This window comes from Rhineura floridana, chromosome 1 (genome assembly GCF_030035675.1).
Source record: "Rhineura floridana isolate rRhiFlo1 chromosome 1, rRhiFlo1.hap2, whole genome shotgun sequence".
In the NCBI taxonomy this organism is placed as follows: Eukaryota; Metazoa; Chordata; class Lepidosauria; order Squamata; family Rhineuridae; genus Rhineura; species Rhineura floridana.
Genome location: NC_084480.1, coordinates 4739651 through 4759220, shown reverse-complemented (window position 1 = coordinate 4759220; position 19570 = coordinate 4739651). Strand labels below are relative to the sequence as shown.

The 19570-nt window shown below is 46.7% G+C and overlaps 1 protein-coding gene across 2 annotated transcripts in view; it reads right to left on the bottom strand.

The window, feature by feature from the left end:
• Positions 1 to 1011: 1011 nt before the first annotated feature.
• UBAP2 (ubiquitin associated protein 2) overlaps positions 1012 to 19570 on the bottom strand; it is a 140417-nt gene continuing 121858 nt past the window's right edge. For both annotated transcript variants that reach the window (XM_061613340.1, XM_061613341.1), the window contains exons 22-28: positions 16429 to 16507; positions 12053 to 12267; positions 7440 to 7539; positions 5612 to 5719; positions 3955 to 4022; positions 3324 to 3515; positions 1012 to 1184 (exon numbers count right to left, since the gene is read on the bottom strand). In XM_061613340.1, the coding sequence (XP_061469324.1) occupies positions 1089 to 1184; positions 3324 to 3515; positions 3955 to 4022; positions 5612 to 5719; positions 7440 to 7539; positions 12053 to 12267; positions 16429 to 16507 (858 nt within the window). In that variant the 3' untranslated portion in view covers positions 1012 to 1088. The remainder of the gene's footprint in view (positions 1185 to 3323; positions 3516 to 3954; positions 4023 to 5611; positions 5720 to 7439; positions 7540 to 12052; positions 12268 to 16428; positions 16508 to 19570) is intronic.

Genomic DNA, 19570 nt, shown 5'->3' with positions numbered 1-19570 from the left:
TGGATCCTTAAAGAGTGCAGGTGGTGGTGGTGGTACAACTTAACATGGACAGAGCCATTATTTTGCATACAAAAGGGCCTAGGTTCAGTCCCTTGCCTGTCCAGTTTAAAAGGTTAGGTTGCAAGTAACGGTCAAGAGCTCTCCCGTGTGAGGCTCAGGAAAGCCATCACAGTCAAAAATAGATCATGGAGGCAAGATGGGCTAAGAGTCTGATATGCTATGAAGGCAGCTTCTGCAATCCAAAGGCAAGAAAGGATACAGGACAGTGGTGTTTTAATGCTCACCTGCCTCAGCCAAAGCTTCCATATTATTTTGATACACAGATAAAGAAAATGGAATAAATGCTTAAACAGGCACATTATGTTCTGACGGTCACTTATCTGAAATGTGCCTGTTTTGAGCTACAAAAATACAACCAGACAAGAGGGGTGATTCCAAGTTTTAAAAATATGCAGCTTTCACCCACCTGGTGCCCTCCAGACATTTTGGGCTAATAAACTGTGGAGCTGCAATTTGCAACAAGACTGCATGTAAATGTTAAATCCTGCTGACAGGAAGGGGAGAAAGAGAAGGCTCCTAATAATCTTCAGAAATGGTCATGTAAGAAGCTAGGATGAGACAACGACGAAACAAATGGCCAGTTCTTGTGAGCCTTACTGCTTGCCTGAGCTATGAATTGTTTTTATATTGGAAACTTCCAGGTCCAAAATGAGGAAAAAACAGCACATTTTGTCCTTTATGCATTTTCAAAGTCCTTAAAGCTACACAAACGGAAAGCTGCCCTGTTGTCAAAAAGGAAGTGTGTCGAGTTTGCGCTCCCTGAAAGGTAGGAAATGAACAGACTTCAAAAAAAGATGCAGAAACCACCATTAGGCTCTATTACATTTACAAATACATACATAAATATATTACATACAACAGCAAATCATAGAGGAAGCAGGTAAGGAGTCACACGCAAGGAGGATGGGCATGGGCTAATGTCCCAACCCATCCACTCACCCACCCTCCCTCCCTCCCCTTCTGAGTGGAGTCCAAGAAGGGGCACCATCTACTTGCTGTCTCCTCCCAACTTCCTTCTGTGTCTGGGGTTAATTTGTCCAGTATGGAGACGTTCCATAGGCAGTTTTGGTAGCCTGAGACTTCTGCTGCAGGGCGCTCGGTGGATTGCGTGGGCCAGACCCACCCTAGAGAGGAGGGGAGAGGACATTGCATGGGTCAAAAGTTGCTCTGTGCTTGCCTGAACACCATTTGCCTACGTACACAGCGACTATCCAGAGGCCCCTTTCAAAACAAGGGAGGAAAATAATGACCACATCATTCTGCAGCATTGTAGCCCATGCTGGGTGAACAGAATTCCTCTCCCACATGCCCCCAAAATCTGCTCCGGAGGGTCTCCCAATACAGATTTGGGTGTGTGCGCAAGGGAGAGAAGATGCAGAACTTCTGTCACCTAAGTGGGCTCTGTGGCGCAAGCGGAATGCCAGCACCGGATACAGTCCTCAGGTTTTCATGCCAGAGATACAGTACTATGTGCACAGCCAGATGTGCAGTTACTTTCCTTTTGGTTGAAGAAGTCACTACCTTCAGGCTGGGTGTCAAGGAATGTTCATAAGCCTGGCTGTACTGTAGAGCAGGCAGTTTCCTAAACCCAGGAGTGGGGAAACTTCCCTGCTTGAAGGCTGAATAAAGAACTGGCCCACCAGCCACTGGCATGGTATCAGGTCACAACTTCAAAGGGACTGTCAATGCCAAGCAGCTGATTGGCACTGACAGTAAGCCCCTTTGAAGGTATCCATCTGAAAGCGCAGTTTGGCTCTGGAGGTTCTAAAAGAACAGCACTGGCTGTCAATCTTCTTCCGGCGCTTCTTTTTTGCCACACACAAGTGGTGCCTGTAGGCCTGAGAGAGGCAGCAGCACAGCCACTACTGAAGTAGTCCTCCCTGGACCCCGAGGTATATGGCAGCTACCATGCAGTTGCAAACATCTCTTTTGTGAGCTGGGTGCTTGGCAAGAGTGGCAGCTGGGCAGCTTCAGACATTAAAGGAGGAAATGAATCATCAGGACCCATTCCGGGCTGGTCTGGGGAGTGAAATGGCCTTGGCGGCTCTGGCAGATGACCCCCTTTGGAAGAGAGTCACAGGGACAGCAACTCTGCCTTGTTGATCTTTCAGTGGCTTTTGATACTATCAATCATGGTATTTTAACTGGACTGATTCTGGAAGTTGGAGGCACAGTGATACAGTAATTCCGTTCTTTCCTGCAGAGCCGGTTCCAGAAGGTGGCATGGAGGGGAGGGGGAGAGTTTTGCTCTGCCCCACGGCAACCGAGTTGTGGAGTACCATGGGACTCAGTTCTGTCTCCCATGCTGTTTAGCATCTATATGAAGCTGCGGGCAGCAGTCATTGGGTCTGCAGGGGGTTCCCCGTTAATATGCGGATGACACTGGGCTTATTTCTCTCTGATACCTGAGTCAGGTGTGGTCAGGCAAGTGCTAGAAATTAGGGAGATGGGCTGTCCTAAATGAGGCTGAACTCGCCTTGAAGCTGCCTGGCAATACTCCTTGATCCAGCTTTCTCAATGCTGCGAAGACCTGCTGCTGGGAGGAGCGGGGGGGGGGGAATAATGTAAATTCATTAAAGAAATAATATACTACATCATGAAGGCTCTAGGGAACTCAGTGGCCCAGAGTCCTGTGGTTGGCTTACCAGCTACAGCGATTCCTGGACAAGGTTAACCTGGCCCCAGTAATCTCTACTCTGACAACCTCCTGGTCAAACTACTTCCAACACACTCTACATGAAGCTGGCCTTCGAGACGAAGCGGAAGCTTTACCTCGTACAGAATACAGCTGCCAGGTTGTCATAGGGCCTCCAGCTGGCAAGTTCTAAAGCAACTGCCCTGGCTGTCTATAAGTTTCCGATCTGGCATTTAGGGGATTTTAATTATTCAGCATAGTTGGAAGTCACCACTCTGGTGTTTTATGACTGCTGATGTCACTGATGGATTTCATTAGTTCAGCTGCTTTATTATGAAACGGGTTTAGATGGAGTTATTGTTCCCTGCCCTCAGACAGATACAATACAAGGAGAATTATGAATATTCCAAATAAATACTACTGACTTGGGATAAGAGCAATCTGTAAGGCACAGGGCTGTTTTCTCCAGCCTGCCTCTGGGAGGTGGGGAGAGCGCTGCGCTGTGTTGCTTAGGCCACAGTAGGAACTGGATGCTGGACCAGATGGGCCCCATCTGGCTTGACCCAGCATCAGGGCTCTTCTCGTGTTGGTGGTGGCTCCACCCCAGCCCTGCCCCTCGGCAACTCACCTGCCCATCCTGCTGAAGGTGATGGTGCAGCATCTGGGAATGAGGCTGCTGATGGGCAGGTAAAATATGGAGGAAGGGGGGTGGAGCATAACCAGGAGCGGCGCCAGGATTCAGGGGCCCCGTGGAGCCCAGGGCCGATGGCAGGTTGAACGGGGGTGGAGTGCCGGCATGGAATCCCTGCTTGTCAAACGTCTGGGCAAAGAGAACAAACAAGACAGACACTTGAACACACTGAAATGGGACACTCCCTATTCCCTTATTACAAACCCAAGATAATCTGCAACCAGAATCCGCTCCAGAAACATATCAGCACTCACCAGGAGGCTAATCCAAAATTCAGGGAGATACCAGCACCAAAAAGAGAGGGGAAGTAGACAAAGTGCTGGGTTGGACGTGGAGGGGGGATGAGCACTGATAATCGGGGACGGGGCAAATTAATCATTTGACGAGCGGACACGACCCACCCCCACCCCAGGAGCTGCTCTGTACTGATCAGCTGAGGAGGAGGCTGTGTACCTCTGTGTGTGTGTGTGTGAGCTGCCAACAGGGATGCCAAAATGGTAACGAGGTAAGCCAAAATGAGCAGAACCCACTGGGCACAAAAGGTGCCAGACACGGAGCAGTTCCTCACCTGAGTCTTGTTGTAGACTGAGCCACTAATATCAGGCACACCTGTGTTACCTGAGGTCACAGAAACACCTGGGGAGGGGGGGAGAAGAGAGAACAATGAGCTACCAAAGGAGTAAAAGGCAACGGGACCTCCCAAACCACAGGGATAACCAGCAGCCTTCTTCAGGGCGCTCTGAGCTCAGTTCTTCCTGCCTAAAACAAAAACAAAACACCAGCTCCATCAACCTGCAGCTTTAGTTATTTATTTGATGCCCCACCCTTCCTTCCAAAAGTTGCCCAGGGTGGCAAACAACAAGAGAGAAAAAACATCTTAAAAACAATTCTAATACAGATGCACGGTGGGGAAAAAAGGTCTCTACTTAAAAGGCATGTTGGAAGAGGAAGGTCTTCGGTGCCAACTGACGGCAACTAATATTTGACGGGAGCAAATTCCAAATTTAAATTATGTTGATACACATCAAGGAAGGCGAGTACTGGCTGCGCCAGCAAAATGCAACCTCCCAGGAAATGGGGCGGGGCACATTTCACTGCCAGGAGCAAGGGTGGCAGCAGGATTTTCTGGGCCCACTACAGTGTTTGTGGCTTGGGCCGCCCAAGCCACTTGTGAAAGAGGACAGAGCTTTGCATGACAACTGCATATGATTTACATCCTGTACCCATTTATCCAAGGGTACACCCCATTAAACACAAAGAGGGATTTACTTCTGAGAAGATAAGAAAGTTACCTGTACAATGAATCCTTAACTTTGACCTGGCCTTTAGCTCCTGCCCAGCAACAGACACAACAGACAGACACATTCGACACTGGGGAGAGGGGGGAATTCTTCAACATCCACCTGCGCTTATTTCCTGCAACTATTACTACTACCTAATAGGGAGTACCTGGTCTCAGACAATCCTGAAAAAAGGAACAGCACACTCGTGAAATTCCAAGGGCTAGAAAATGAGAGAAGCAGAAAAGTGTACTAATGGGAAGGGGAAACAGGAACTTTTTAGGTCTCTGGGGGCTCCTATTGCCTGGTATCCAAACAACTCGCTCATCAACTAACTTCATTCATTGGCTAACAGCACTAAAGGGCAGGAGCATCTCACAGAAGCCGCTTAGAAGTGTGCCTGCATATTTCCTTCGTAACTTTCTTTTTAGGAGGGCAAGAGACTCACTTTGGAAAAAAAAAAGCTCAGAGTCTGGCTGAGCACACTGCCTCTGCCTAGGGAGGTAAAGCACGGTGGTTATGCTCTGCCTCCCTAGGGAGAGGCAGTATGTTTCCAAACACCAGTTGCTGGAAACTGCAGGAGGGCATAATGCTCTTTGCACTCAGGTCCTGCCTGCGGGCTTCCCAATGGGGCATCTGGTTGGCCTCTTGTGAGACTGGAATGCCGGATTACATGGGCCATTGGCCTGATCCAGCCAGCCCTTATGTTCTTATGTCTGGGACACCTGCCGGTTGTGGACCTGGTACATCACTCCTCCTGTGCCTACTGCTTGGTGGCCCTGGAAAGGAGCACACAATGGCCATTCACTTTCATGTCCTTCCTGTGAGAAAGGTCCTCCCTGGCCCTTTGGTCTGATGCAGCAAAGCAAGGCTTGCTTTATCTCATAATACTTTTTTTCTTAGTTAAGGGGGGGGGAATAAAAAGTCTCTCTCCAAGCCAATTACCTTTTCCTGGTCCACTGCCAGAAGATTTGTTTTGTGCTTGAGCAGATCCAGCATAGCCTCCTTTGCTATAGTCTCCGGCTGCCGTTCCCTGTGTTAGGTCATCATAGCCTGGAGGCATGCACAAGAATGCAGTTACTGGCAGAACAGCATCTAGGCCTATTGCACCAGGTAATACGGCTAGAGGGTGGAGTTTGGATGGGAGAAATCTGTGTTCAAACCCACCCTCAGCTGTTGGTCAGTCACTCTTGACCTAACCTAACTCACAGGGCTGCTGCAAGGACAAAATGAGAACACACACACACACATTGTGTTCCTTTTCATTTGTATCCTGACCTTCTCCCAAGAAAGGCAAAGCTAAGAATTTTTAAAAGGCTTCTGGTTGGTCACTTGCTCCCGGAGAGGAAGAATGCCTTTAGGGCAAGAAGCTTAAGCAGGCACCCTCATCCAACCAACTTTGTTGCAGGAGGTGCAGAGGAATAAGGACTGCCTGCATTTCTCACGAGGGCTGGTTAACCGAGGAGCAAATCTGGTGGTGGTGGTTGTAGTGGGGGCCAGGGGCGTTGGTTCACAAGGAACAACCACTGAAATGTATTTCCCCTCCTTCAGAAAGGGAGTTTTGTGGTCTTCAGTTCCTCTCTCCTAAGACAGGCCACCTGGTCTGCTGGGGGTGGGGGGATCTCTAATGGCCTTCTAGTGAGTCCAGCTGGAAGCCCCTTACGGTATGGACCACCAGACTGACAGGCCCTTTTGCACCCCTCTTCCTTGTGGTCACCCCTTGGCTTCCCCTACACACTTGAAATGTGTCCTGTCACATCAGCCGCTGCAACAGGAGAGCACTCTTACTCTCCCCCTCTACATTTCTCTCCCTTTTAACCAGCAGCTCCCCCATCATCTGCACATACCCCCCCCCCCCCGAGTCGGGTTCTAAAATTCCAGACTGAGTGAGCGACTGGCCAAGTATTGCAACTTGAGAGGGGGGGGGTGGGGGGAGAAAGAGCCGGATCATCAGCACCAGTGCTTAGCCCAGCTCAACAGAGATAAATCACATCCCAGCCATAGTGCCGTGCTGGGACGTTTCTGCTAGTGGCGTCTCCCAATGTGTGCCATGCACCCAAACTTCATCTGCACTCAGGCCTATGCCTGAGACTATGGCCCAAGAGCTAAACGTCGAACCCAAGCAGCTCTCGGAGCAGGCAAGCACAGGAAGGCACTGCTAACTGTGGAAGAGGCTGCTGAAGGCTCCCCTTTGACAGAGGTGACTCCCTCCCCCAACGCATGTCATGATGTTTTGAGCAGCCTTTCCCAAACTGGTACCCCCCAGATGCTTTGAACTACAATTCCCATCAGCCCCAATCTGGTATGGCCAATGGTCAGGGAGGATGGGATGGGAGGGGTGTTGTCCCAAAGATCTGGAAGGCACCATGTTGGGAGACGTCTAGCTTTGAGGGACTGCCATAAGTTGCCTGCTTTCAGGCAGTGTCTCTCTCTTGCTCTCTGAGGGCAGGGAACAATGATTCCATCTAAACCCTAGTTTCATAATAAAGCAGCTGAACTAATGAAATCCATAAGTGACATCAGCAGTCATAAAACACCAGAGTGGTGTCTGACTTCCACACCACACCCCAGTGGAGGTTTACAAAATCCTGCATCCTTTGAGTGGATGGGTGCACATCTTCTTCCCATAACCAGGAGAAGCAACATTAAAAATATCAAAGCACATCCAGCATTAGTTGCATCCTATGTCTAACAGACAGACGCAAGAGGTTTTCCTGCGGATTTGCCCACTCTACCCACATGCAAGAGAACTGACCACATATGATCCTGTTACCTGCTCCATAGCTGTGCTGACCGTAGCCGCTCGCCTGCTGGAAGGGTGATGATGCGGTGTTTAAGCTGACACCATGCTGCTTGGCTGATGCTGGAGGGACCTGAATGTGGGCAAAGGGATACAGATAATGCAGTCACATGACAGCCTCAGCTGAAAATGTCTATGGCTACTTAGTGGGATAGTGAAAGGAGGCATCTCTCCTCTCAAGGAACTGTGCCACACCACTAAGAGATGATCCGCAGGGGAGCCCAACACCAAGATAGGCAGGAAACACATGAGAGGCAACTAGCAGCACACTAGCTAGCTCCTGTCACAGGTTGATGGAAGCCAAGGTCCAGGCACTCACTTCTCAGTATACCTAAACAATACTGCTTTATGTAGCAGCACAGGGGTCACCATAATCCATACATGCATTCTATTTGAGCCGATCACCATGCTTTGCTAACGAACTTTGCAAAACGGGGGGGGGGAGGGGGATGCAAACTGGATACACAAGTCTTTCCGGATCTCACTGCACTGAAAGGACTCAGAAATATATTTATCCTGCATTTATATATATAAATGTATATATATAAATGTATATATGGCTGTATATATGTCTGTTTTTATACGTTTAATTGTTGTATATTTTAGTTGTATTATGTGCTTCGGAGAAAGTTTTATCCATCAGGCGGGGAGACTTGAGGGGCCCCCAATTACCGTAGTGACGGGCAAAGGAAGGTATGGCGCTGTGAGAAGGACATGCCAGGTAAGGGGAACGCAGTCCAGACATGTTGTGGCTGTGCCTTGTTCCGGTCCTTCCCACACCCGCAAGGTCGTTGGTAGTCCTATCAGCCAACTCTCAGATCTCCAGTTGCTGTTATTAAATGCCAGATCGGTATATAATAAAACCTCCCTCGTCCACGATTTGATTGTGGATGAGGCAGCCGATCTGGCATGTATAACCGAGACCTGGGTGGGTGAGCAGGGAGGAGTTGGTCTCTCTCAGCTCTGCCCACCGGGGTACCTGGTCCAGCATCATGGTAGATCTGAGGGTCGGGGAGGTGGGGTTGCTGTCGTCTATAAGAGTTCCATCTCACTCACCAAGCACCATGTTCATTCAGTTACTGGCCTGGAGTATTTGCACCTTGTGTTGGGCCAGAGGGACAGGCTGGGAATCCTTTTGGTGTACCGCCCACCTTGCTGCCCAATGGCTTCCCTAACTGAGCTGGCGGAAGTGGTCTCGGATATATTGTTGAGGTCCCCCAGACTAATAGTACTGGGGGATTTCAACATTCATGCCGAGACCACTTTGTCTGGCGCGGCTCAGGACTTCACGGCTTCCATGACAGCCATGGGGCTGTCTCAATATGTTAGTGGTCCAACACAAGTATCGGGGCACACTCTAGACCTTGTTTTTGCTACTGAGCATGGGGAAAGTGATCTGGGTGTGGGGAGTTTTACAACACGCCCTTTGTCATGGACAGACCACTGCTTGCTGAAGTTTAGACTTTCAGTAACCTCTTCCCTCTGCAAGGGTGGGGGACCTATTAAAATGGTCCGCCCCCGGAGACTAATGGATCCTGAAGGTTTTCAAAGGGCTCTGGGGGATTTTCCGGCTGATAGGACTGGCGCTCCTGCTGAAGCCCTGGTCGCTCTGCGGAATACGGAGATGACCCGGGCTGTAAACACGATCGCTCCTGCACGCCCTCTCCTGTGTAGAGCTCATACAGCTCCATGGTATACTCCGGAGCTGAGAGCGATGAAGCAAGATAGGAGGAGGCTTGAGCGGAAATGGAGACGAACTCCCGACGGATACAATTATGCGCTGGTTAGTGCTTCAACTAAGCTCTATGTAGGAGCAGTGAAGGCAGCTAAAAAACATCATTTTGCTGCCACTATTAAATCATCTCTTTGCCGCCCAGCGGAGCTCTTTCGAGTTGTCCGGGGGCTTCTCAATTCAAACCCTCCGGACACGGTGGAATCATCGGAGGCCCGCTGTAATCAGTTTGCCGATCACTTCTAGAATAAGATCTCATGTATCCACCAGGACCTAGAGTCTCAAGTTATAGCAGTAGATCCTAGTGAGATGTCCGGAGCACAGTCTTGTCCTGTTTTGTTGGATGAGCTTCAGTTGGTTCAACTCGAGGACGTGGACAAGGTGCTTGGACAGGTACGTGCAACCACTTCGGTACTGGATCTTTGCCCCTCCTGGCTGATAAAAACTAGTAGGAATGGAACAGGTAGCTGGGCCAAGGAAGTGATAAATGCCTCTTTACAAGAGGGAGTTGGTCCCGGGCTGTCTGAAAGAGGCAGTGGTGAGACCACTCCTGAAAAAGCCTTCCTTGGACCCAGACAATTTTAACAGCTACAGGCTGTTAAAGTACGTATAAGTACGATACCTGTCGGAACACCTCTCCCGATACGAACCGGCCCGTACGCTACGGTCTACTACGAAGGCCCTCCTCCAGGTTCCGACTCATAGGGAGGCCCGGAGGGTGATGACAAGATCTAGGGCCTTCTCAGTGGTGGCCCCCGAACTATGGAACAGTCTCCCTGAGGAAGTACGCCTGGCGCCGACTCTGCTCTCCTTCCGGCACCAGGTCAAAACCTTCCTATTCTCTGAAGCATTTTAAGTTACACTGATTTACTTTTAAAAATGTTTATTGTATTGGATTGTTGATTGTATTTTAGTATTATTTTGTTATTCATTGTATTTTTATGCTATTTTATGTTCACCGCCCAGAGAGCTATTGCTAGTCGGGCGGTATATAAATTTAATAAATAAATAAATAAATAAATTTATGTGGATGCATCTCCACCCCCAAAACAAGATACAGCAAGAGAGAGAGAGACAGCGCACTTGACAGAGACCCTGCAAGATGCATCCAGTCCTTCTGGATCCAGTAAAGGCAGTCTCCAAAAATTATTCCCACCTTCTGTGCCTTTTTCACTTGGTCTGTGTGAAATGAGAATCCACCTCAGATGAATTTGGCTTAGCATTTTATGCACTTGTGAGGATCTGCTTTTCTTAGGGTGTTTCCTGAGAAAAATAGGTATCTTGTCCACTGGTTTGCCCTCATATAAGGGGGACAGTCATGGGTAGCTGGCTTGAGGGAACAGTAGGCTGGTATTTGAGAAAAGACTATGCACACTCCAACGTCCGTCTTCAGTACAGTTTGCCCAGTCATTTGCAAGATGGCAACGTGTCATTTTAATAAAAATGGGTCGAAATGATGCCTGTGGGAAGTTGGGAAATGCTACATAACCCAACATTCAAAGGGCAAAGTCACTGGAACCTTGACATTTGGAGTCCATTACAATAGACCACATGTCAAACAATGTGGCCAAACCAGTCTTAGATTAGAATTAAACAGATTACCTTAATTATCAATTAACACTTTCAACATTATATATATATAGGTTTTCATGATGTATGTAAATCTTGTTTAAAAATAAAGAAAGCCCTTGCCCTTCTGCTGCTGTGGTTTCTTTGTCTGCTGGGGGTGGTGGTGAGGTTCTGAAGTGGAAAGGCTCCTGTGTTACTGGAGGTTCCCCGTGCAATTTAAAGCTCTGAATATGCAGGTCTCTAATACTGAGTGCACCAAATATGCAAAACTCCGTGCAAGAGTTCTCTCTGGTCACTTTATTTTTCTGCAACAGCGAAACTTAATTCTTTCCTGCGTCAGTAATTTATACAGTTATTTCTAGTCCATGTTAGACCTCTTCCTCCTCCTCCTCTGGCATGATCACCCAACACTCCCTGTGTGCAATTTTCTACAAAAAAAATGATCTCCACTGCACTTTAGCGCCATCCCATCTCACAAGATTCTAGCCTTCAAAAGGCAGGCTGTGAGTTGCACTGTAATCTACAGTTGATCACACTAGCGGCAGCGGCAACACCACCACTTCAATTGCTGCTGCTGTTAAACTTTTTTAAAAAGAAGAGTAGGGGAAAGAGGGAGAGAGAGAAGAGGAACAGTTGGAAGAATGGGGAAAAAGCAGAAAGATGTATAATTTTTTTAAAAAAAAACACCCACAGAAGTGGATCTCATGCTTCAAGTCAAGGTGCAACACAAGTCCAAGGCCTGAAAAAGCTGGCCCCCTCTCTGCCCCAAGAGATCTGGGCCAGCTTTCCTGACTGAAACACATCCTTGGGCTCACACTTCCGTAACTGCATAGATGGCAACACCTGCCTGCAAACCATCAGAGGGCACTTCTTGAGTTCTCTTGGCATGGCCATCCTTCACCCCCGCCCCGAGTTAGACAAGCAACATGGTGCAATGAGAGGGCAAGTGCGCTGCACAAAGGCGACTGCAGAACTAACAGGTCCAGGCCACACACACAGCCAGGACTGGATGCAAATCCTTCCACACCAAACATGAGGACAACCCATCCACACAACCTTCCCAGGAGAAAAAATTATGGGGTGAGCTATCATACAACCCAATGTGGCACCTCTCAAATTATGCAGCTGCCAGAGAGGGTGCAATTTTGTACTCCAGTCCAGATCCTCAAAATCCCTCTTTGTTCTGTAAAGCCTGCTCACCCACCCTGGGTGGATCCCCAAGGATCCTGGGACTTGGAACCCGAGCAAAGCCCCGGGGGCAGCCATTTGGATTCCTGCAACTTACAAACATGGCGGGCCCATACTGGAATGCGCTGGGGACTCCTGGCACGCCGGCGTAATAGGGCAAGCCAGTGTAGCTGTACCCAGGTGGCAGTGTGGGGTTGAGGAAGGGCTGCTGAGCCGTGTGGAGAGTCTGGGCCTGGTTCTGCTGGGCCTGGGCTAGGGTGGTGGCAGGTGCAGGTGAAGCAGAATCTCCACGGCCAAATTTCGTTACATCACCTGGGGAGGAAAAAACACCATGAAGGAGAATGCCAGGAATCGGGTGGCTGAGTACACGCAGGCACTAAGGTGGTAGGGACTTCCCATGCACAGTGACTGACAAGGCTGGGGCTGCCAACCAACTTGGCAGCATTGCCCATGTCCCCTGCCTTCATCACTCAGCCCACAAAGCACTTTCTGCACTGCGAGAAATGGGCCCTTGAGAACTTACAACTCGGGGATGACCAATGAAGTGGCCTGCAGATCTCATTGCGCCACAACTCCCATCATCCCTGACCACTGGCCATGCTGCTGGAGCTGGTGGAAACTGGAGTCCAATAACATCTGGAGGGCACCATGTTGGCTAGCCCTGCTATAGCTGGTCAAGCTAGCCTCCTCCAGATCTGAAAGGTGGATGATGTACTTGGGACCAGGGCTGTGGAGTCGGTATGCTAAACCTTCGACTCCGACTCCACCCAAAATTACTTCCAACTCCACAGCCCTAGAAAGGGCTGTAAATGTCTTTTTAAATTGGATGCTCTCATAGGAGCATTTTTATCGCTGCCTGAATATGCGCTGATCTTGGCATCACAGCATTTGTCTTCGTCTGGGTCCTGTGTCATACACCGACACATAAAATGTTTTCCATCTTGAGTTATGGTGAAATGCTCAACTACAGCTGACTTCATGGGAAGCTTCTTTGACATTTTGAATTTATATTTTAAAAAATTTGTCAATCAAAATTTATTTTGAAGCGAGAGTCGGAGTCAGTACATTTCTACCGACTCCGACTCCACCCAAAATTGCTTCCGACTCCACAGCCCTGCTTGGGACAGCTTGATGGGCCTGGGTGCTCTCTCTCTTTCTCTCTCTCTCACACACACAAACCCCCTCATCTACCCCCACCAGATACTAAAAGGCTCCCATCTGCTATGCTTGGACTCTGCACATTCAGTAGGGGAGTCATTCCTGAGCTTTAGAGAAAACCAAGGAATCCCTGGCTCTGGTCTATTCACCAACTTGTGTTTCTCACACGTTTAACAGCCAAGGCACCTGGTACACTTCCTTGTTACCCCTGTAGAATTTTACTTTTAGAGTACAAAAAGAGAGAGAACAAGAGTAAGAATTAGCCACCTATAGTGAAGTCGATCCCTTCCGTTTCTGCCTGACTCACCAATCTGGCCATACCTCCGTGACTCATGCAGGATGCAACAGGCACCTCTGCCTAGACAGCAACTCCCCAACAAGGCCAGGGAAGTACATCATCAGAGTCATGGCAGGAAGCCTCCTCTGTAGTAGCCCTTTGGCTCACAGGAGACCTTAATCTATCCCTTTCTTTCTCCTGCCAAGCTGCAGCTCCTCCTAGCTTTACTGCTCTGGCCCTAAGGCAAGCACCTATTTAATTCCTTGATCCTTATGAAGCTGATGGCTAGCTCTGGCAAAAGAAGCAGGTGAGGCAATAACCTAGTTCTTGGGCTGTACCATGTCAGACAAAAGGTAATGGAATGCACGGCCATCGGTGTGGGGAGAAAGTCTTTCTGCATATAGGAAGTTAACACGTTAGGAAGGATTCTAGCCTCACCTTCACTCTAGTCCAGATTCTATGTGCAAAAGATCTTTTTTGGGTGCAGGGAGCAGAGTGCTGCAAACTGGAGTGATCGATACAGTTTCACCCTTTATTTGCTCTTGGGAACACCAGACCCAAGTTGTCTAACTTAAATGGGCTTTTGCCAAAGTCTTCATAGGTAGTACTATTGCACTTTGCTTTACAGCAACTCTTAAAAGAGAGGACCCTCCCCCCCTTTTTTTTTGTAATCCCTGCATATTATGCAACCTCAAGTGTAAGGTTCTCATTCATAAAATAGAAGGGGCAGGATTTCTAAAATGCAGAGATTTCTTGGAAATGAAAAATACAAATCAGCAACTGATAAACGCACATCTTTAACACCTGTCCATGCACAGGAAGAGAAAACTGCACTTCCACAGACTTTTAACACCCACACGTTCAAGGACTGTATCTAAAATTAAAATGGCTTTTTCCTGCATTAAGTGTCATGGTAATCATGCTTGTAATAAGTTAACAGCTAAAATAAAAAAACAGTCCCAGAAGCTCCTGCAGACATCACCCTAAAAGGCCTGATTCCATCTTAGTACCATAAGTAAACATTTATGACAGCCAGCAGGGCCTTCTCAACAGAGGCCCTGGACCCTGGGAAAATGTTTGTTTTCAGAAAAACAAACATTTAGTAATATTTAATATTCTGTTCATAGAAAAGAAGATTCTTGCCAAGGGTATGTACTTTATGCTGGACCCTCATTTTGTCTTAGCGTTGCTTAATAAAAATGCCATAAATCTCCAGAGCTGAATGAATGTTAAGGACCACCCAAAAGAATCAAATCCAAAGAACCCAGTCTGGGTTCAGGCCTGGTTATGGGTCTGAATCGGCCTTGGTTGCCCTGATGGATGACCTTGATTGGAGAAAGACAGGGGGAGTGTGACCCTGTTATTCTTACTTGATCTCTCAGAGACTTTTGATACCATTGACCATGGTATCCTTCTGGGCCGACTTGGTGAGATGGGTATTGGAGGCACTGTTTTAGTGGTTCCAATCTTATCTCCAGCGTCACTCTCAGAGAATAGCATTGGGTGACTGCCTTTCGCCCCCCTGGCAGCTGTGCTGTGGGGTGCCGTAGGGTACCATCTTGTCCCCCATGCTGTTTAACATCTATATGAAGCCCTTGGGAGCAGTCAACAGGAGCTTTGGGGCAAGGTGTCAGCAGTATGCTGATGATACCCAGCTCTATTTCCCCGTAACATTTGAATTGGGAGAGGCCGTGCAAGCCTCGGACCACTGCCTGTACTCGGTGGTGGGCTGGATGGCGGCCAATAAACTGAGTCTGAATCATAGCAAGATGGAGGCACTGTGGGTTGTTGGTTCCCAAGTTCTGATAATTGGTCAGTTGCCTCCTTTGGACGGGGTCATACTCCCTCTGAAAGAGCAGATCCGTAGTCTGGGGGTGCTCCTGGATCCCTCTTTGTCGCTAGGAGTGCCTTTTATCAGCTTCGGCTGGTAAGACAGCTGGGGCCGTTTCTGGACCGGGATAGCCTGACCACTGTTGTCCATGCACTGGTAAGGTCCAGGTTGGATTACTGTAATGCGCTCTATGTGGGGCTGCCCTTGAGGTTGGTCTGGAAGTTGCAGCTGGTGCACAATGCGGCGGCGAGACTGCTCACTGGGGCAGGGTATCACCAACATGTCACCCTGCTGCTGAAAGAATTGTACTGGCTGCCCATTTGCTACCGGGCCAAGTTCAGGGTTCTAGTCTTGATGTACAAAGCCTTATACAGCTTGGGATCAGGATATCTGAAAGACCATTTTATCCCTTATATACCCAGTCGATCACTGCGCTCTGCAGGTGAGGGCCTCCTGCACATACCATCTTATCAGAAGGTCCGTTCCACACAACATAGGAAATGGACCTTTAGTGTAGAGGCACCTACCCTTTGGAATTCCCTCCCCTTGAATATTAGACAGGCACCATCTCTGTTATCTTTTCAGAGCCTACTGAAAACGTTCCTCTTTCAACAAGCCTTTTGAGACCTTATCCCAGGCTGCGTCTGTGTTAGAATTGCTTTTTAATATGTTCTTAAGCCTTATTTTTAAAATGTTTTTAATATTAGATGTTTTGAAAGTTTTCTTTAAGTAATGTTTTTGAATATGTTTTGTTTTAATGCATTTTAAAGTTTGTTTTTATGATGTTTTAATGTTTTTGGTGCTTTTGTTTGCCACCCTGGGCTCCTACTGGGAGGAAAGGTGGGATATAAATCTATTATTATTATTATTATTATTATTAGTAGTAGTAGTAGTAGTAGTAGTAGTAGTAGTAGTAGTAGTAGTAGTAATAGTAATAGTAATAATAATAATAATAATAATAATAATAAAGGTCCACCTCTTGTATTCCTAACATTGGTCAGAAAGATGTTTCTGAGACGCTCACAAGTGCATGGCATCAAGGGAGCAGTCCCCACTTCCATGAAAATAAACTTCCATTATTAATTAACAGGTTTGCAGCATAAATACTGGAACCTGCACAAGATCACTTCTAAAAATTAGTGGCAAAACTGAGCAAAACATCACCTTTTGCATTTGGTATGGCCAACATCTTGGAATTCATACTCACCTGAATAAGGGTTGTTAGCAAGGCTCCCCTCTCTGCCCGTCAAGGTTGCAGCAGCAGGGAATGTAATTCCATAGTAATCCTGAAGAAAGGGTAAACATCAACAGTATTTATTTTAAAGCCTAGATTCAAAATGAAGCCAGCTACAAGGAAAATAAATAAACCTCCAATTGTACGGTGCCCACAAACACAGGGTGCTGCTTAACAGACATTTCTTTCAACAGTCAACAGGTCTTTTACACTGAAGCTCAAACAATGCACCAAATCATGGTTAAGGATGAAGTGTAGCACCCTTGTCATACAAACAGAAGAGTGGAATTGTGTTTTGCCCCCAATTTTTTTATTGGTTCATCAAAACATAATACTGAGGAATAAAGGCAATATTATATTATACACACACAAAATCTATGCATATGTAATATACATAGTTTTTTTTGAGAGAGAGAGAGAGAGAGAAAGAGAGAGAGAGAGAGAGAAAGAGAGAGAGAGAAAGAGGGAGAGGGAGAGAGAGAGAGAGAGAGGGAGAGAGAAAGAAAGAAAGAAAGAAAGAAAGAAAGAAAGAAAGAAAGAAAGAAAGAAAGAAAGAAAGAAAGAAAGAAAGAAAGAAAGAAAGAAAGAAAGAAAGAAAGAAAGAGTATGCTAAACCATTCCTTAAAATTGTTTCCAGCAAGATACACGGGCAGAAATTTTCTTGTGTCTTACCGCATCAGTATATAATTAAATTCCCGTACTTGTCAATAAATAAATTATTGGGTTGCCTGCCATCTCTTCCAGTTTTAACATATTGCCATATGGACAGCTGTTAACAGATGTGTCATCAATTCTATATCTACTGGTAAGACATTATTACTACTATTACTTAAAACTTATATCCTGCCTTTCCTCCAAAAAAGGAGTCCAGGATGGCAAACAAGTGATAAACCGATAAAAATATCTTAACAATTCTGGTACAGATGCAGACTAGGAAAGATCTCTACTTGAAAAGCTTGTTGAAAGAGGAAGGTCTTCAGTAAGCACCAAAAAGGCCTGTCTAATATTTTCCACTCAATGTAGTTAGTGGTTCTGCTGGTAATTCATACCCTGTTATAGGTCTAATTAAACAGCCACAAGAGAATATTTATATAGCCAGTATTGATTTTTCTCATTCCACAATGTTAAATTGAAAATACCCCCCAGGCCATTCTGCTGCTTCCCATAAGCTCATTTCAAAACAAAATCTTACAAAACTCATAGTCCTGAACTCAGAAATGCTTGCTTAACACCCTCCATGTTTTCATGGCGATACACAAAACACTCAAAGACAATCGAGAGTTCCAAGTGTAAAACACGGAAAAAAATCCAGACCTCTTACTGGGCTTTTTTCTGTCACTGGTCTCATAATTAATTAAAAATCAGCAATGTTCACAGAGTACCTGTAAATCCTATTACTGACCTTGCCCCATACTCTGACCTTCATCTCCTAGAGTAGAAAAGTTTTTTAAAAAAACATTGCTGATTTTTAATTAAGAAATTTAACATTGGAGTCTATGATAGCGCACGTATGGTCAGTAAGAACCAACTGTCAGTGTTCTAAAAGCCAGACTCGCAGCTGTTTGGCTTGCCTAATCAGGGGACCACACCCACACCAGACCTTTATTTCACCTTAAATAGTTATGGCTTCGCCCAGAGAATCCTGGGAAATGTAGCTTGTGAAGGGTGCTGAGAATTGTTAGGAGACTCCTATTCCCTTGACAAAGCTCCAGTGGTCAGAGTGGTTTAGTCAGCCCCTCTTCCCAAAGAATTCTGGGGACTGTAGCTTTGTGAGGTGAATGAGGTGTCTCCTAACAACTGTCAGCACTCTTCACAAAGTGCACTTTTCAGGATTCTTTGTGGTAAGCCACAACTGTCTAAAGTGAAATAAAGGTCTGGTGTGGATGTGGCCAGGGACACCTTTGGCTTAAATTTTGGTGGGAGACTACACGTGTCTGCCATAGAATTAAAAGGTGGAGGAAACCCTGAAAAACAATGATACTGTTCACAATGTTTTCCTTTTGGAAATCAAAGTGGCTTCCCCTCTGCCCAGTGCTCACCCCCCAATCCCCTCCCCTCCCCTCCCTCCTCCCACTTCCTCTCTACCCCTCCCTCCCCTTCCCCCAGGTCAGTTTCACCTATCTTAAGCATGATTGTACAGACGTAAATCGCACTGAACTCAGTAAGCATGCAAATGATCAAACCTGCCCTCCCCTCCTATCCCCTCCCTTCCCCTTCCCACCACTCTGCTTCCAATCCCCTCCCCTCCCCCTTCTCATCCCCTCTCTTCTTGGTCAATGTCATATGATGGCGAAGACAGCCTTTAGTGTTTCAAACTGGAGGGTATATTTTATTTCTATTTTGGGTGCATTAACAGTTGAATGTGAAACTGCAGTTTGATGTAAAATTAGACTGATTACAATATGTTGCTACTCAAGCAGTGAATCTAACTGTTGGAAAAAACAAACTTGGCCTGCCCAAGATGCATGTTTTCAGCCTGTTATGCTTAAACCACTCCACTTAAGGAAGGGTGGGCATGGTCAATTAAAAACATATAGCACACCTAGAAATTTGCTAGAATATATTTCACCTGCCACCGTTTTATCTTGTGCAAACTGAGATACACCTCATGTCCACAGAAGACTATTCTGCAGAGTAGTCAGTGTCATTATTCCACAATTGTTTTTGGAGCTTTTTTAAATGTAAATTATGCAAAGTATTGCTGTACTTCACATATTCACAGAAACAGAAGCAAATGAAAATAATTTACGATAGGAAACTTCACTTAAGTTGCAAAGTAAATCAGGCATATTTAAAGTGACTATCTGAACAGAATCAACTGTCTTAATATAGTTCCTTCCTCCCTGCTAAAACAAGATCAGCACAGCACATGTCTTGTTTCACCACTCACCATATACTCAGGAGCACGTTATCAAATTCTTCCAAGCAACACAAGAAGTGGATTGGACTGTGAAAGACCAACCCAAATTGTGTTCGCATTTTGTCAAATTTGTAGGACAGTACAATATCTCAGAGAGGTCAGGTCTCCTGGTGGATTCCCTATAGCCCAATTTCCCTGCTTTTTAATGTTTGATAGTAATGTCTGTTGGCTATAGGTATATTCTTAACCCGCAAG